Source organism: Spodoptera frugiperda, chromosome 11 (genome assembly GCF_023101765.2).
Source record: "Spodoptera frugiperda isolate SF20-4 chromosome 11, AGI-APGP_CSIRO_Sfru_2.0, whole genome shotgun sequence".
NCBI lineage: Eukaryota > Metazoa > Arthropoda > Insecta > Lepidoptera > Noctuidae > Spodoptera > Spodoptera frugiperda.
Window position 1 is genome coordinate 479,313 of NC_064222.1, and position 18,475 is coordinate 497,787.

At 41.0% G+C, this 18,475-nt stretch overlaps 3 protein-coding genes across 5 annotated transcripts in view; all 3 read left to right on the forward strand.

The window, feature by feature from the left end:
- Positions 1 to 18,475, forward strand: part of LOC118274534 (homeobox protein cut) — a 231,004-nt gene that overhangs the window by 19,703 nt on the left and 192,826 nt on the right. The window lies entirely within an intron of this gene.
- LOC118274812 (uncharacterized) lies at positions 224 to 7,016 on the forward strand. 2 transcript variants are annotated; one of them, XM_035592530.2, is made up of 12 exons: positions 224 to 381; positions 1,204 to 1,380; positions 1,923 to 2,127; positions 2,317 to 2,503; positions 2,696 to 2,815; positions 2,997 to 3,171; positions 3,937 to 4,071; positions 4,167 to 4,298; positions 5,150 to 5,227; positions 5,429 to 5,575; positions 6,366 to 6,516; positions 6,726 to 7,016. In XM_035592530.2, exons 2-12 carry the CDS (start codon positions 1,204 to 1,206, stop codon positions 6,863 to 6,865), a joined length of 1,647 nt encoding a protein of 548 aa, XP_035448423.2. In that variant the 5' UTR covers positions 224 to 381; the 3' UTR covers positions 6,866 to 7,016. The 2 variants fall into 2 exon arrangements, with proteins under 2 accessions (XP_035448423.2, XP_035448425.2); XM_035592532.2 differs by lacking the exon at positions 224 to 381 and adding an exon at positions 438 to 542.
- LOC118274814 (uncharacterized) lies at positions 9,965 to 18,213 on the forward strand. The gene is made up of 12 exons (XM_035592533.2): positions 9,965 to 10,102; positions 10,703 to 10,879; positions 11,869 to 12,073; positions 12,248 to 12,434; positions 12,637 to 12,756; positions 12,881 to 13,055; positions 14,614 to 14,748; positions 15,238 to 15,369; positions 15,943 to 16,020; positions 16,132 to 16,278; positions 16,714 to 16,864; positions 17,935 to 18,213. Exons 2-12 carry the CDS (start codon positions 10,703 to 10,705, stop codon positions 18,072 to 18,074), a joined length of 1,647 nt encoding a protein of 548 aa, XP_035448426.2. The 5' UTR covers positions 9,965 to 10,102; the 3' UTR covers positions 18,075 to 18,213.

Below are 18,475 nucleotides of genomic sequence, written 5' to 3' on the forward strand. Positions count from 1 at the left end.
GACGTTAGCGGAGGATTTGCCTTCAACAGTTTTCTATTGGCAGTCAAATACTTAATGACACTGAAGTTATTTCGTTGTATTTGAGTGCAATATATAGGAAATAAATTATGTACTTCTGTGTTCCACACAACTAAGATACTGTTACATTGCAAGCGACAGAGTGTGTACACAACTCAGTGTTGTTATTACTAAATTATCATTTAATTAACTCCATATTAAGATAATGAACCAATCATTGTAACAAACGGAATATTAACCTGCCGGGTGGCCGGCGCTTCGGAGATTATATGGAACCGCAATAAATAAGGAGTACGGAGTGCGCGCGCGCCAGTGTGGCACGACGCGACGGTACCGCGCAGGCGCAACACTTGCAGTACAAAGGTAAGCAGTGATACATCGCGGGACCTCGGAGGATCCTGTCTGGTGTAGTGGTGGCCTGTGGTTTGAGTGGCAGATCTATATCTTGTGTTCATAAATCATTATTGTTTAGTTGTTTACACCGCTAACCCCAATTATAACGAACGATACTTCAAAACTTGCGGGTAAATAAACTAAACTGTACCTAGTTTGTAAAACGTTACTAACAAAAGGTTCCATTCTCTACAAAAATAAAAACCTTAAAATAAAATTACTAGGAAATAGTGTTGTACTCGTGACTGGCATTGCCAGGATAGAAGCATCCTGTGTTCCATGTCTAGTTGCAAAGATTTAGGTACAGGTTTTAAATATTTTCAAGTTTGCGTTGATGATAGATTGGCATTAATGCTATTTGCAAGGACGTTCGAGTCGTCTGGCTGCGTCGTGATGCAAGATGATTGCTTCAATTAATATTGTCGTGTACAATGTGTGACAATCATGCATCGCAGTAATAGTTCAGAGGAGATTTTTGATGAGTGATTTCCTTCATTCAAATAACAACTTGATGTCTGATACTACCACATAATACCTACTGAGGGTTTACTAGTTTTTTTATATATATCGTCAGTCTTTAGTTGTCCGTCATAGACCCAACCCGATTCATTAAATTAAGCGGATCAAAGTCTTAAAAAATATATTTTTTATCACCATGAATCTCTAGCGTGTTGCAAATTATGAGTCGTTATCGGCTATCATCAAAATATCTAGAACTATCCTTAGGACTTAGACGAAAATAAAAAATGTAGCAAGGTAGCTTTATAATTATATGTTTCATTTTCATATCAGATGTCTCACACAGTGGTGAGAGGTAAGCCAAATGCTGCTCAGCTCTACCTCGATACGGTGCTGGACGCCATATTGCTCGAGCGGGGAATCAAACCTAACGCTGAGCTGAGGGACAATGTCACGTTATCACAGATCCTGTTCTACTCTCTCAAGCAGAGACCCAAAGAAACTTTTATGGTAAGTTGGACAACATGGTATGGTGTATTATGGTAGGTGCACATTATACAGCGACTTGTAACTGACTGACTGACTGGCTGACTGACTGACTTGTATATTACTGGATGGCTTGCAAAATCGAATGATTTAGTCCGATAGGCGCAGACCAATTAAAAATGATATCAATTGTTTCTGTTTAAGTTGTTATCAGAGATTATAGAAATTATCTCGCGTTTATAGTACTATGATACGTAGGCCTACAGTGAGTGATACCGATATATTACTCGTGTATATATTAGCAGTCAACTTTATCTGTCTACACATGCGCCATAATCGGGCATAATCAGCAACTTCTCGTAATGAATTTTACAAGCAAGGCCTGTGGATCGCGTTTGCAATGTATTTTTTATGCCACTTACAGTAACAAAATTTAAAATGTCTTCTGATAGTAAACATTCTTCATAGTCTGCAACAGAGATATATCAGGTCATGTGGTGTATCAGAATTCTTTTGAGATCAAGACAAAAACTGAAGTTTTGTATCAAGTCATTTTTATATTGCAGATCAATGCTGCCACTGATGAAGTCGTTACCAACGAGCAGCTGCTAAAGCGTGCTGTCTCTCTCGCTCGCACGCTAACCGCAATGGGTGCGAAAGGGAAGTATGCTTTCATGTTGATGAGGAACCACCAGGAGATGGCGGTGATCTACTTCGCTGTCATGTTCGCGGGAGTGATCCCCTTCTTAGTGGAGCCTACCTCTACTGTGTGTGAGTTCCAACCCTTATTATTTTTATCTGAAGATGGTTTGGAAAACAATACTATGCCTTTCAGTACTTTAGTGAAGCTAATGCTTTGTATAATGTACTTGTCTTACATTCGTTTCAAACATTTGCTCTTCTAGTAGAGGATGAGTAGGAGGAAATCGTTTCCAAACAATATAATGTTTACCTTGACAGTGGAGCTGACCCACTTCCTGAAGCTGGTGGAGCCCAGCATCGTGTTCCACGACGGAGAGTTCGCGCCGGCGATGCTCGAGGCGACGCGCGCCTGTCCCGAGCTGGTGCCTACACTAGTACCCGCAGACCGACCTGGCGTCATCGACAACTTCACTAGAGAGCAACCTGATGATGTTGCCAGTTTCCAGTGAGTGTAGTATTTCGTTTTAATTCCCATAACTATTCAAGAGCTATAACGGAAAGACTTCAGATCGAGAGATAAAATTGAAAAGTTAGTCATTCTTTAAGAAGGTGGTATCTGATTGCAAGTAGACCTTGTTCGCTATGTTGATACATCATGTAACTTGTATTCTACTAGAATTTGTACATTTCGTTCCAGGGTTGCTGAAGCGTCGATGGATGACCCGGTGATGTTGCTACCGACGAGTGGATCCACTGGACTACCCAAAGCCACGATCATGACACATCGAGGGCTGGTGGCACAGCTGCCTTCCCCATGGTACACACTTCCAAAATAATTAGCTTCAACACTTTTGATTAAATGATGTTTACGTAGCTAGATGGCTGTTAACGCTTGGCATCGTCATTATCATCACACCAGCGACAAGACGTCCCTGAATATAGGCCTCCACATCCTGTGACTTGAGTTGTATAGCTTATATTTTATGAAATGGTTGCAGGTCATACCACACGCAGTTCCCGACCCCCACCGGGCTCGTGATGATCCTCACCACCATCCAGTGGATGACGTTCACCATGTTCACCACCGCGTCCACCGTGTACCACACTCCCATCCTCATGTCCTCCAAGAAGATCACGGCGGAACATGTCGCCGAGATGATTGGCAAATATCGAGTGAGTTCCCTTTATTTTTTTGTTGATGCTCATTACTCTACATAGACATTACTTACTATATTCTAGTTGCATTCCCTATGGTAGTTACTTTCTACATAACTACCGTAAGACAGAGTTACTTCTAGTTTCCTGCTTGTTATTCCCATTAGGATCTCATACATATAATCACATAAATCACTTTTGATAGCAAATATCTATTACGTATATGTGATTCTACAGTAAACAACGATAAATTTCAGAAATTAATAACTTGGATTACAAAATCCATAAATAACAGTGAGCACAGTGTCGCCGGGGACACCATCGAATTAATGTAATTAGCATGGGACAGTACCGTGGTAGTTATAAACGACCTTGTATAGATAATGGTGGCCAAACATGCGATGTTTTCGTCCGCCGCCTGCTGTAGCCGCGCGGCCACTCTGTGGGCAACTAGCCGGAAAATTGTCCGCACCTACTGTTTGGGCCACTTTGGTTAACTACATGTACCTACTGTGATTGGGGAAATTGTTATGTAGTCATGTTGATGGTAATTTTTGAAAAATAGAGATTGGCGTTTGGTGAGGTTATCGTTTACCGGTTGGTGATAATTGATGATTTGATTTTGACCTTTATTTAATATAGGTTAATCGAAAATATGGATGTATTTATTACAATATCTGTAAAATAGGCTTTAGGACAGTATCCACATCCATAATATCATCGTTAGACCTCATAGCATATGTTTGGTTGGGTTTTGATTAGTTTTTTTTTTCTCTATTCCAGCCGACGTTCACATTCTTCTCTCCGGCGTTTGCTGCTTCCTTACTGCCGTTTGTGACGTCAGAACAGTTGAGCTCTTTGAAGACGGTCATCTTACTCGGATCTCCTGTGACTGAGCTGCAGATGAGAGCGTTACAAGTACGTAGTTCAATTTCAACTCTGTTGAATTTGTAATAGAATTCAATGTCGCAAAGCAATAAGAAAAATAATTTGTCGTAAATAATATTTTCCAGGACAAGCTCCCTAAGACAGCCCAGCTATGCGATGGGTACGGCACCACAGAAACACAAGGCTTCATCGCCATACCTGACCGGGACGCGCCGCTCAAGTGCAACGGATGGGTCTTCAACTTTCTATACTACAAGGTTGGTGGCGACACTGTTTATACATTTTTAACTTAATGGCAGAATATTAGAGTTGAAAATTAATTAAGAAACTTCAGAGGAGCATGTTGTGCTCGAGTCTATTTACGTTTACCTAAAGAAACTATGACTCGAAGTGTCTTTTCATAAATAAAGTTGAGATGTGTTTCTGGAATGATATACATTCCATTACTTTCAGCTTATTTACGTATTACGAGATATTCTTGACGACAGCAAATGGAAAATGTAATTTACGTTATTTCGTATTAAGCTGAAATATACTTATGGCACTCCAATTTATTACATTCATTACTTTAAAATAATTCGATGCTAGATTATGTAACTCAATATGTTGTAATATGTTAAATATATCAATATTATACGAAATCACACCGCAAATGAATGCCACAGTTACAATGTGATTTGGTATTGCTATCTCTGAAATAAAAATATATCAGTAAGTAAAGTCACTTTAATCCGAAAACAGTATTTATTGCATTTTTTATTTCGTAATAATCCCCGTAATTGATACAATAAAGGAGTTCCACAGATTAGCAACCATTACTGGTGAAATATTGCAGTTTTATCGATTTAAAAAGCCTATGAAGTAAATGTATTACGATAAAACAACAGAAGAACCAAATTTTTCTACGAAGGTGACTGTTATCTAAATTGATTTAGTAGTTTAAGCGTGAAAAGACAACAACCAGACAGACAGAGCAACTTTCGCATTTAAATATTTTGAATGTTAGATTAGATACTATTAGAATTTAGTAACCCCATGACATACACTGCTGATAAGTAGAGAGAATTCAGTTAAATATAATATTGTTGTCAACGTGCGGTACTTTCAGATCGTGGATGACGAAGGTCACGAGCTGGGGCTGAGGCAGAGCGGCGAGCTGTGGGTCAAGGGAGTCAGCGTTATAAGGGTACGCCAATCGGTGGGCTAAATATTGTAATAATATATCAGTTTCGGTTGAATAATAGCCGAGTTTTGATGTCTAAATGTAACTACAATAATATACAGTTAAACTTTATTCTTGTGACTATGAAAATAATTAAGACTATTGAATAACTAAACAGTGAATATTTCAATATTATACTAAACTACCAACTCTTACCACGTACAGGGCTACCACAAGAACGTGGCTGCGTACGAGGAGACGGTCACCGCCGACGGGTGGTACCGGACGGGGGACGTGTTCTATGTGGACGAGGACGAGCGGCTCTCGTACGTCGTCAGGAAGAAGTTCAACTTCAAGTACAAGGGCTGCCAGGTGAGGAGGTCCAGTTAGGAAACAGATACTCATTAGCATTACATCAGTGTACCCAGTAACAAACAATGCGTTCGATCGGAACACGTGCCGAGCATTTATTAATAAGAAATCACGTCTGAGCTGCGTCTCGACGGGCGAGGCCTCAAAGCGAGCTGTCTTACGAGAGGTCTATTTCCATCGTATAAAGGAAACGTCAGACGTTGCTAGTGGCGGCCTTTGTGAGGCAGCCGACACGTCAGCGGCGCCAGCCCTGCCTGACCCTACCTAGATATTTTAGTATTCCCTTTCAGCAAGGTGCAAATATAGGGCGTGAGATCTATAGGGCTAACATGTAGCGGCGCGGCTCGAATAATTATATTATGTTAAGCAGGACGACCCTCGTTACTTGGTGACGGTTTATTACCATATTTTGTTAATTTCAAAAGAAGGCCGAACACAAAATGAGCGCTTCAAATATAGATTAAAGTCGTAACTAGCTGCCGACCGGATTGTTGTGGTCGTGGCGCGCGCCGGCCAATCTCAACTAATTACAAATATTAATTTAATTTAATTTTGAAGTTATGAATGAATTTGCCAGAATATTTTTATCACGCGTTAAATTACTACGTTCCACTTTATGCCATTTCTATCATAAATACAACAGTCGTGATTACTTTAACTGACTAGAGCCCCTCGTTTTTTGAGTGGTTGCGTGAGTGGTTATTATGCTAGGCCCCCCTAGCCTATTTTGGATTTCAAAAACTGTATGTGTGAACTGTATCCATCAACTAACTTGTTGCTGTATTGGCAGGTGGCTCCAGAAGAAGTGGAGCGCGTGATATGCTCGGTACCAGGCGTGCAGGAGAGCGTGGTGTGCAGCTCGGACAGCGGGCCCGTGGCGGCCGTGGTGCTGCGGCCGGGCGCCGACGTCACCAGGGACAGGATACACTCCGCCGTCAACTGTAAGCTGTACTAGTGTTATATCTTCGGTACCAGGGGTGCAGGAGAACAGGAGAGCGTGTAACAAAGATAAAACTGGGAAATAATGGAACTAAGCATTTCGTTGAAATCTGATTACAAAACACACCTCCATTATTTTGGAAAAGGATAGTCGATTATTGCCAATTTTCAATGTATAAAAATAATAACATTTCTTCGTGTAATGTTGCAGCTACTCTGAGCGAACACAAGCGGCTACACGGAGGGCTCGCGTTCGTGCCCTCGCTCCCTCACACTCCCAACGGCAAGCTGAAGAGGAGTGAGTGTAGCCAACTGATGACACGGCTCATACAGACCGGCCAGTGTTGCTAGACATGATTATATTAATTGTGGGACAACATGGACATGTGTGCGTTAGATAATACTTCAGTATAGGATTACATGTGTGTGCATTAGGTATAGGGAGTAGAGGCGGCTGCGCCCGCCGTGTAAGTCAGTCGTAATTAAAATATATTTACGTGAACACTTGTCTCATTTATTTTGGACCTTTAATTAGAGTAATAAGTTACCGCGATGCTTAATAACGCAGGAGTAATAGGTAACATATCTCCTAAATTAATTAAACGTTACTTTAAAATACTTACTGAGTAGTCTATTATTTCATTTTGAAATGATATTAGAAATCTTAGTTTGTTTTAGTACCAAATTCTTGTGTAAAATGATAGTATTTTAGCTAAATTACTGGAGTTCTGAAAGCAAGACTTATGAACTCGTGTTTGCAAAGGTACATAGAAAGATAGCGTCCATTTCATTCTGACGATAGTGTACTGAACTGTCTTGGGTCTATGGATGTATGTTGGTAGAAACAAAGTACTGACATAAAATAAAACAAAAAAGTATTATGCCTCCGTGCTACCTGAGTGTATCATCGATCACATCTACATCACTCATTGAACGACCGAGGAGCTGAAATATACAGACCTTCAGCAATTCTGTCACACGAACAAATCTACATCCCACGCGTAAAGTACCAATACGTCCCTTTATTTTTCTCACAAGACTTATGATAACATCAGCCCTTTTATTGCCTAAAGTACCTAGTCTCAGGTTTGATCCCTGCGACGAGCAAAAAGTGCTGTAATGGGTTGTTCCAACAAAAAATATCATTAGTAGACTGGTTTAAGAATTCAGTGGCGGTACACAGGCGTAGCTATTGGAAAGCTCTGTCATTTTAGTGTTCTGTGTGTATAGAAGAAAGATAAATATTCATTTAGCACGATGCAGATTCAATCATAATCATCATCATCATAATATCAGCCACAAAACATTTGCGATTAACATAGCGAGTTACCGGTGCTTCAGTTCGGAAACCAACAGTAGAAACGGGTGGTTTTTAGTCAGTATGAGTCTGATAATCCCTTTCGACTGCTCAAGGCGGGAGAAGGATGGGTGATATCCCCCTCAAAAAAAAGCCACAGGAGGTCGACTGCTGAACACAGGGCTACGTCCAGACAGGTCGACAAAAACACAATAAAAAACATAAATGAAGCAATAAAGTGATAATTTACTTTGTATTCCCACACTAGGACTTACTCCCTCTACATCCTACTATGTCGTGGGTACCTTTACAAACAAACAAATCAAATAAAATCACTTATTGAGTTGTGCTAACGAGATTGGTCTCACAAACGCATAATTAAGTTACAGTCACATAGTCCACACCAGTCTAATTACTCTCACTTTGTTATATATTTCCAGGTTTTAAACACATTCTACAACCAATAATATATACTCGTACTGACGAGGAAGGAAACCTCTAGTTCTAAGGAATCCCTTAACTACTGCAAACGAGGAAGGAAAATTCTTACACACAGGCATCCTAGGATTCCTACGTCCACTATACATGAGGAAATCTTACTCGAATTAATACATTTTCTAGAAATCAGTGCCTCTATGTATTGGCTAACGTACCTACGTGTCTGTTGATGGCAATTTCCAAAGATTATCTAGGTATATACTTTATTTATGCCAGATGGTGGACTGCCGACAGTAGCGACAGATTGCCATACTGCATGTTATCTCACTACCACCTGGCTAGGTGGTTGCTACGCGTAGTGGTTGCTTGTAACCGGTTATAACCGGATAGTTCCCTTATCGCAGATTGTAATCTTTGTTTACACTTACGCTCCATTATTTCACAATATTTTCATCACTAGCACTGATACGATAATTAATTATTGTTGCGGGTGAAGTAAAATGTTGCATTCAATCTGTTGAGGTTTTCTATCAGGCAGTTGAGATTTGAGATTTGTCATTTGATGAATGCATGTATCCATGAAGTCAGTCTATCAGGGGGTTTTAGTGAGGTAAAAAATCTAGGCCCCTTTTAAATGTTTCCTGCTGTAACCAAAAAAGGGTCTACCTGCCAATTTCAATAACCAAAATCTTTAACATTAGGTTAAATTTTTAACGTTCTATATAATTTCTGTCAAAAACGAAGACATGACTTACATAGTGAGTGGCCATACATTGTTGTCACCTGGTTATAATAGCATGATTACTCAAACCAACAACCGATTGTAGCCGGTTACAAAATACATTATTTTCCACTACTCGTCGCTCATGACGAATGTGATGTGATGACTAAGGGATTCCTATCATTTCACCTGACACACACTCACACACATACACTATGAAATCACATGCCTGGATGTGAATACTTTTTTCGTAATCTTATAACCATCGTGTCCACCATCGATAGTAAATGAATACAATAATCATGTGTAAGATGTATAGGATCGCTCCTCCTTCACCATTATCATCAGCCGGAAGACTTCCACTGCTGAACAAAGGCCTTCCGTTTAGTCCATCCAATGGATCCTTGCGACTCTGATGATGTCGTCGGTCCACCTAGCAGAGGGCTTACACTCGCTGTCTTCCAGTCCGTGGTCAGCTGTTATTAGTGTTAGTCCTTTGGGCACAACTATGTTCACCAACAGGAGTAGCCCAATGGCAATGAGATTTTTTTATACTTAGGGTAAAACAGGACTAAAATTCGCCACGGACTAATTTTCGCTGCAGTTTTTTTTATATGATAATAAAAACATAGCATTTATTTTATTAAAACCCAAAAAGCACCTTCTTATCTTCTATGTAAAAATCGACATGGCGGCAATTAAAAACGCACAAAGTACATTAGCCCTATAGGAAAGGGAAAGTAGTGTACCTATGAGGTAACTAATACATGATCATGGTGTCAATGTTCCACACTAGTGCTCCTAGTCACACGGTTCGAGCTTGTTGCCGGGCGCTGCGAGCGGCAGCTGATGCGGGCGCGGAGTGACGCGGTCGGAGATGCAGCGGGGGTGACTACGTGAGCCTCCGGCGTCGCCCCAACAATAACAAACATGACGCGATGGAAAATTATACGATACACCTAAAATATTATTTATAAATAGTATTTTATCGTAACATATCGATCTATTTTGGTTTCTTATCACACGCTATCACTTCTATAAATAATGTCGATAGTAGACATCTTCCAACCGCGGTCGGTCAGTGCGCAGCGCCGCGTCTCCGATACTGTCGCCAGTCGCTGCGACCTGCAAGGTGCGTACTACACACGTGCTGTCTTGTTGTTCGCGTTACGTATTATTGTGTTTGTGTCGCTTCATAATTAATTGTAGATAATGTACGTTTTGTTGAATGTTTCTTTTTACTAATTTAAGTATATTATTTTCATGTTTCGTATGTTTTTGTCCATTCACGACAAACTTTAATTTAAAGTGATGCGGACACTATCATAACAATTACGTTTCACAAAATGTGTGTAAACAGTTGTACGATGGTTATGTTACAAAATTGTAACAATCTACGTATGGACGTAAAACGTTGTGACACAAAGTGTGTAAGAAATTGCTTTAAACAATATTCACGGAGCAGATGAGACATGATGTGCCGTGAGTTCCTTGCCCTGCAAATAGAATAGTTCCCGCGGGACAATTTTTGTCTTATCAAAAGATGTAGTGCTCCGGGGCGTAATATTTGCTCCCCGAAGGAATATAACGCGCGAATATGTCGAGAATGTCCCAGTAATCGTGTTAGCTGTAGTGGGGCTTCCAGCAACAAATACTATCGAGATAATGTACTCCTCCACTTGTAAACTATTTCCTTGATTATTGAGATAATAGTTTTCCTTTATTTTATCAGATGTCTCACACAGTGGTGAGAGGAAAACCAAATGCTGCTCAGCTCTACCTCGATACGGTGCTGGACGCCATATTGCTCGAGCAGGGAATCAAACCCGATGCTGCGGCGAGAAGCAATGTCCCGCTCGCACAGATCTTGTTGCACTGTCTCAAGCAGAGACCTGATGAAGTGTTCATGGTAAGAATTAAAACGTTATGTAAAAGATGAAGAGTAAGTAGTCATAAGTGAAACATATTCCATATCCATCGCCTGTAGTTACACTATGTGGAGTGTTATGGTGTCTGAAGTTCGAAAACTGTGATAAAATTGATGAAGTAAAATTCCTGACTTATTTGGTAAACAAAGTTAGGCAACAAAGGCAGGCAGGGTCCCACTTTTACTATAGGTACAGGAAAATAATAATATTTTATATACAATATCAGCTTTGAGCCTAAAAATATTTCGATAAAATTCGTCGGTTAGTTTCCATGACACAAAGGACATTGTTTTTTTAATTTGTATCAGCGCTTTAACAACCGAAGCGATTAGCTAAAAAATCCAATCTATTCGGGCTGAGTGTATGTCGTAGGTGTGACGTCACGAGGCCGCTGCGATAGCGTTACAAATTGCCTGGTAGCCACGGTTATTGAGCAATTTCATCTGTTTGCTGCGCTCAATGGAAATAACTGACGCTTTCATAAAAAGAGGACAGCGCGCGATATACTCGTGTCCAGTATAAATGGACCGGCAGCTCCGATACTGCAGTCGAAGCTGTGTCAATTACATTTCCTCCTTTTGCAAAAACTCCTCGGAACAGGACGATCTCTCTCGCAAAGTATAACAAACTTATATTACCTGCGGAACGGTTTTTCTCAGTTTGTAATTCAAAAGAAATTGACGACTGATGGCATTCTAAACTTGTAATTGGTTTATTGATTGCTTGTGTATATTGCGGCTGGTTCCTATCTTCGCTGTTATCTATAAATCGAAGTACATGACGACTATGAAGTAGTGCACATTGCCTGTACCTAGCCAGCATCAGCCGCAAAGAGTCCACTGCTGAACAAAAACCTCTCTCTTGAGAGTGACCTTGTCTTAATCCTCCACCTTTGGCAGGTCGCTCGTGAGTTTCCCAGACGTCTTGTGGGTCCAAAAGAACTTATAATTTATTACATTTTGTTATTTAGAGCAATGCCGGAACAGGAGTAGACATAACAAACGAGCAACATTTGAAGCGTGTCATCTCTATCGCACGCACGCTGACTGCCATGGGTCTGAAAGGGAAGCACGCCTTGGTGGAGATGCGGAACCACCAGGAGACGGTGGCCGTGTTCTTCGCACTCTTGTTCGCTGGAGTGATACCGTTCATGATGGAGCCTAACGCCACAGTCTGTGAGTGTTTATATTTCAGTTTTCTTCGAATGTTTTTAATTGTGTTCAACATGCTGATGTAATACTAATATTTTTAAAAAGGATAAGAAAAAATATTTGTTTGTCTTAGGATCTAAGTGAAAAATGGGAGTTTTGACTTTAGCTTGATAATGATGTCATTATTCGTACCTACAGATGAGCTGACCCACTTCCTGAAGCTGGTGGAGCCCAGCATCGTGTTCCACGACGGAGAGTTCGCGCCGGCGATGCTCGAGGCGACGCGCGCCTGTCCCGAGCTGGTGCCCATCCTGGTGCCGGCGGACCAGCCCGGAGTCCTCGACCACTTCACTAAAGAGCAGCCTGATGATATCGCCAGCTACCGGTAAATATTGTATGTCTGGTGTCGTTGTATCACTAACTAGCTAGCTGCTAGCTTCCACCTGCATTTTCGCTCACGTAGATTTAGAGGGTTCTTTTAAATAGACCTTGAAATGAATGCTTAACAAATGGTCTAGTAGATTTAGGCATACGAACTAAAAGTATACTCTTTATAACCCCAAACTTTATTATATTACATTTACCAGAGTCCCAGAGAGTGGTATGGACGACACCGTGTTGCTGCTGCCCACCAGTGGCTCCACCGGACTCCCCAAGGCTGTGGTCTTGACAAATCGTGGACTAACTACAGTTTTACCGACACCCTGGTAAGTTCCACCACCTAAAGAAGTGAATAAAATGCTTTAATTGCCTTCGACGAGGTAAATAAGAAAATCGGAGGAAATAGCTTGTATGTACCAGTTCCATGATGAATGTATTTCTTGTCTGCAGGACATATCACTCCAGTTTTCCGAGTCCAACGAAGAGGACGATGATCCTGACCACCATCCAGTGGGTGACGTTCACCATGTTCACCACCACCAGCGTCGCCTACCACATCCCCATCGTGATGACTCCCAAACCAATCACTGCTGACCACGTCATCGAGATCATGGAGAAGTACCGGGTAACTAACATACTTTTTAGATTTATTATATTAGAGTACTTTAAACTCAGAATATGTGAGAGTTTTTATTAGAACTAGCTCGCGCGACTGCACTACTTTAGACTGAGATTTCATTACAAGCGCGTGCTCCCAGCAGTAACTCGCTACAACGTGCTGCTAATTAATAGCTTTATAAAATACTTACTCTGATTACTATCCATGCTTGAAAGATCCGTCTAGCAATTTACAATACAATTTCCTAAACTTTTAAAGTGGAAATTTGTTAAATCGTGACGAGTCCTTACATTAAGCAAGATTAAGGTTTTATGTAAAGTCAGTAATTACTCGGCCCAAGTACTTCGGCTTCTGCTAATTACCCTTTTAGCAACAATATTGTTCGGATACCAGGCGTTGGCCGTGCTTGCATGGCGACGAGATACTTTCTAACCCACGAACGTATTAATATGAACTGAATTAATTTTGTGTACATTGGAAAGCTTTTAAAAGTTAATCTGCGGCGCTTGTCACTGGATATAATAATGTTGCCCGGACTATTACTGACGCAGCTCTTGCAGTTTGAGTTTTAATTAAATATTAAAGACATTATCTTTTGATATACAATGTCAATTAGTTGCGAGCTACAACACACTCGCTATCAGAGTCACACAATAATAAGATGAGAATTATCAAACATACTCGTCGTGTGGTGTGACTCCGCCTGCCAGATAAGATATTTCGTGTGTAGATACCGGCCGGTGCAGGCGGCCTACAATTTAATTAAATAATGATAACGCCTACCAACTAGTTAGGTACCAATATTATGATAACAGTTATCGCTTGATCTGATACATGCGTAACTTATGATTAATTTGACTACCATACCAGATTATGTAGGTCCGTATACACAACTCAGTACTTTTGATATTTTCAGGCGCTAGCCACCTAATCTATCAAATATCCTTAATAGATTTGCGACCCTGTTGCTTTGTCATAAAGTTGAATATCTATCCGCATCCACAGTACTATCTAGTTCCAGTTCCCCCGTGATACTTATATCTACTTACTATAACGAGTTACATTAGTAGTGGATCCACAAATTCTTGTGAAATATTTTTAAAAGACAGTTATCTACATCTGGCTTGTGGCTCGGTGAGCGGCTGCGAGATCTGTTTTATGGTCGCCTCGTTGAGTTATATCCCGAAATGTGCTCAAAATGTGCCAAAAATACAAACTGTCTTAACTTGGCGTAATTTATTTCAAAGTCATTAAATGAACACAGCACAAGATACACGCCGTGGCCTCACAGGGGATTAGTACAGCTGTGTGTTTACTGTTGTATTTACTTGGCGGCCATTTTGTAACGCGGCCCAAATCAACACTCCTTCTGCAGCAGGCGGATAAAGAGTGGACTATAGAATACAATTACACTTTGTCTGTACTGAGGTTTAAAGACAAGTAGAAACCTTTAACAAAATCACAATAGTCCACAATTAGTAAATAAACACCTACTTATCAAGCTGTATATAAATGTACAACATTTGCAATACTATAATTGTGTTCATTTATAAATGACTTCCAGCCGACCTGGGGGTATCTAGCTCCTGCGTTCGCTGTGTCCCTGGTACCCCTCATCAGGCCGGACCAGCTGAGCTCGTTCGAGACTATGTTCCTACTGGGAGCGCCGGCCACTCCGACACTCATGGGGAACTTGAAGGTGAGTGCATTACATAGGAGGGATGATGTTGCTGCGAAATTTAGTATAATTCGACAATGGCCTGATACCTTCTATTGCCCTACCTATATATTAAATCATTTCGACGACGTCGTATATTGTGCAGCCATTACTGTTGTCAATGTAATGGTTTGGTAAAATTAGTTACACCGCCATAAAAACAATTGAAGAGCAATACACGTCCAACATAATGTATAGACAATCAATTAAGATTCGCATTCAGATATCTTACCAATTTGGCAAAGTTTCCAGCGGCAGCCCCCCTCAGTAGTAACCATTACACTCGCAATACTTTGTGCGGCTGTGATGTAACTACTGGTCGCCATCTGTCAGCACTCCACTTAATATTAGTCTACAAAAAACATAAATCTCCGCAGAACAAAATGAAGTAGATTAGCTCACTGAGTGGGCGAGATTACTTTCATGTTGTCTTAAGATTATAAATTTTATTTATGTTTCATTACATTTTAGGCCAAAATGTCAGAGACGGCGCGTCTGTGCGACGGGTACGGCATCACCGAGACACACGGCCTCATCGCCATCCCCGACCGGGACGCGCCCATCAACTCCAACGGATGGGTGCTCAACTTCTTGCACTACAAGGTATGACGCACGTTAGGAAAACTGTTCACCAATTCTACCAATAATGTGTACAAGATACATTTCAAGTTCCTCGCAATACAAGAACAATCAAAGTAAGCAGCGCGAATAATTCCTTAGTCTAATGTCGTTACCTAATGGATAGACTTTCTGCTCGACTTAGGATATTTAAGTCAATTGAATTTGTACTTTGTTTAGGCGTAAACAGGACCTAAATTAGATTTACCTATAAAGTTTCCTACGGAAAGGTAATTTTATTTTCAGCAATAAAGTGTTATTTTCTAAATTGACATCCAAAAGCCTCTGCCTTCCATCTCCTTATTCGATGTTACATTTTTACAAAGGTTCATGGTTGGTTTAGTGTGAACAAGATGGTATTATGGTGTTTATTTTAATTTCAACCTAATTATTGGCATGTTAAGAACTTTTTATCTCAGCAGTAGGTAATTAGGGTAAAAAGTTATATCAGCTCATTACGGTCCGTTAAGTGAGGCTATCCAGAAAACATTCGGAGTAAATTGCTTCAGACATTATCCGACATTTTTAGCGATTGTAACAATGTGCGGAACTTTCCAGATCGTGGACGACGGGGGCGCGGAGCGGGGGCGCGGCCAGAACGGGGAGCTGTGGGTCAAGGGGGACACTGTGTTTAAGGTAGCGAGTCAACTTGTCAACTGTTGAAGACTACTGCTTGGTTCAGATAATCAATAAGTTATCTGAATGGTACTCGAGCACAACAATGATCACAATATTGTATTTCCACAGGGTTACTACAAGAACATGGCAGCTTACGAGGACACGGTCACCCCCGACGGCTGGTTCAAGACAGGAGACGAGTTCCACCTGGATGAGAACGACCGGCTCTCGTACGTGGTCCGGAAGAAGATCACCTTCAAACATATGGGCTCTCATGTTAGTGTACTTCATCATCATGTATCTGTCACTGCTTCATATCTAAGACACTTGGTCGAGGTATATTCATGGAGCTGGCAATTGGAACAGCGTAGTTAGTGCTCAAACAATAACATCTTAGTTATTGACCTAATTGGAGTCGGCCCTGACTGCCTCTGAATACTTGGCGATATAATACTACGCCACCCGCTCGGCCCTGATCAGCTGACCACTCACGCCACTGACCGCACAGTTAACACTGCTCTAATCAAGGCCACTTGGCAGCTTAGTGTGAATTGTGCACTAAGTGATGTAAAATAAGACGAATGAACGAATACAAATAATTAAAAAAACATAAGTTGTGAAAATACAATGTAAACATCTCATGATTAAGTTAATTTATTCAGATTTTACTATCAGAGACACAAGTCTTAATGATTTATGTATTGTGATCAGGTGGCACCAGAAGAAGTAGAGAGAGTGATCTGCTCGGTACCAGGAGTGCACGAGAGCGTGGTGTGTCCGTCGGACAGCGGGCCGGTGGCGGCCGTGGTGCTGCTGCCGGGGGCGACCGTCTCCAGGGAACAGATACACGCTGTTGTTAACGGTGAGACTAGTTACTGTATTTAACCCACTTCCCAAAAACGAAGAATTTGTCACGTATCCAAAAGTCTTAATATAATATTAAAAATATTTTTTACATTACGTGGAACCTCGGGTCCCTCCCGCATCGCCACATTGCCTCCTTCGGCGGCGATAAGACGATCAGCTGACAGATATTGTCCCAAAGATGCGGGCGAATAACTAATGACCAACTGAATGTTATACTTTAGTGAGGAACTTGTTGTGGACTGTATATACTTAGCAATGTGAGGCTATCGAGTAGATAGGAGACTCCTAAGCATAGAGCCACACAAATAATGCTATTGTACAGCTGGTGCGACATATTTGCCAATATCTAAAGCTGGCTGTTATTGAAAACTGACGAATAAAGTACCGGCTGATATTGCTCGCTGCCAACTGGACGATAGAGAGATCAAATAACATTGGAGCGAGCGCTGCACGCCAGGACATATGATCAACTTGTCATAACAACTTTTAAAACAATTTTACTCTCAATAAATTTTGCCGCGCTGCTCAGTAATAAAACTAGTAAAAGAACAGACATGTCCCATGTATGAAAACAATATCGATATAGATCTACGTGCGACGCGTCCGTTAGTGAATGACAGACAACGCACTGCCAAAACTACGAACACTACAACATTACTTCCCGAAAGATACAACAAACATTAGAATTTTGAACGTTGTGCTTTTGAATGCTGGATAATTTAAGTTTCCGTGTAAATTCCTGAAAGTTTCATGTACAACACAATATTCAGATATGTCGGCGCAGCGTTCCACTCGGCGAGACTTCACACGTCCTTAAACATGTTCAGCCGTCAGCTTTTCATAAGCCAAACCTCTTCTATTGCAGTTTATGTCTCGGAAACACCTTACTTGAGAAATACTCTTGCTCTTTTTCCAAAATGGACCTTAGAATGTTCATACTAAGATTTAGTTTCCTATTTGCTCTTTTAGCTAGTTCGCTATCTAGGTTTACATGTGAGATCAGTACGTTGGAGACTGGAGTCTGCTTCCTTTTGTTAAGGTTTAATTTGTTTTGTTCGGTTGCAGCCTCTTTGAGCGAACACAAGCGGTTACACGGAGGGCTCGCGTTCGTGCCGTCGCTCCCTCACACGCACTCCGCCAAGCTGAAGAGGAATGAGTGCAGCAAATTGATCGAAGAACTCATTAAGAGCGGAGACTGCCACTGAGTGGCTGTGATATGTTTACGGACAGACGATGTTCTCGTTCACTATACTTTACTTATATCGTGGTCGTGTACATAGGCGGTGGCGTGAGTATTAGTAAGCTAGGGTTTGTGTTAAATAAACATTATTACTGAACACTATACTTACGTACTTTATATTCTTTATTATTCATGATGAACTGCAACTTTTTCTCCAAAAAATTCAAACAATATAATTATTTCATAGACTTAGTACTTACCTATCTATTATCTACGTATCAATAAAATTAGAGAGCTTCAGGCAACGGCTTCGCCCGCGTTCCCGTGGGATAAAAAGTAGCTTATGTATTATTCCAGACCATAATCTACCCCTATTCCAAACTGCATCTCGATCCCTTTAGCCGTTTTAAGTCAATCGAGTAACAA

Bases quoted from the DNA above. Each gene is read 5' to 3' on its own strand.
- LOC118274812 (XM_035592530.2), top strand. From the start codon at position 1,204: ATGTCTCACACAGTGGTGAGAGGTAAGCCAAATGCTGCTCAGCTCTAC. The intron at 3,172-3,936 runs GTGAGTTCCCTT...TCTCTATTCCAG, and splicing joins AGATGATTGGCAAATATCGA to CCGACGTTCACATTCTTCTC. The intron at 5,228-5,428 runs GTACGCCAATCG...TACCACGTACAG, and splicing joins AGGGAGTCAGCGTTATAAGG to GGCTACCACAAGAACGTGGC.
- LOC118274814 (XM_035592533.2), top strand. From the start codon at position 10,703: ATGTCTCACACAGTGGTGAGAGGAAAACCAAATGCTGCTCAGCTCTAC. The intron at 12,435-12,636 runs GTAAATATTGTA...TACATTTACCAG, and splicing joins GATGATATCGCCAGCTACCG to AGTCCCAGAGAGTGGTATGG. The intron at 16,865-17,934 runs GTGAGACTAGTT...GTTCGGTTGCAG, and splicing joins GATACACGCTGTTGTTAACG to CCTCTTTGAGCGAACACAAG.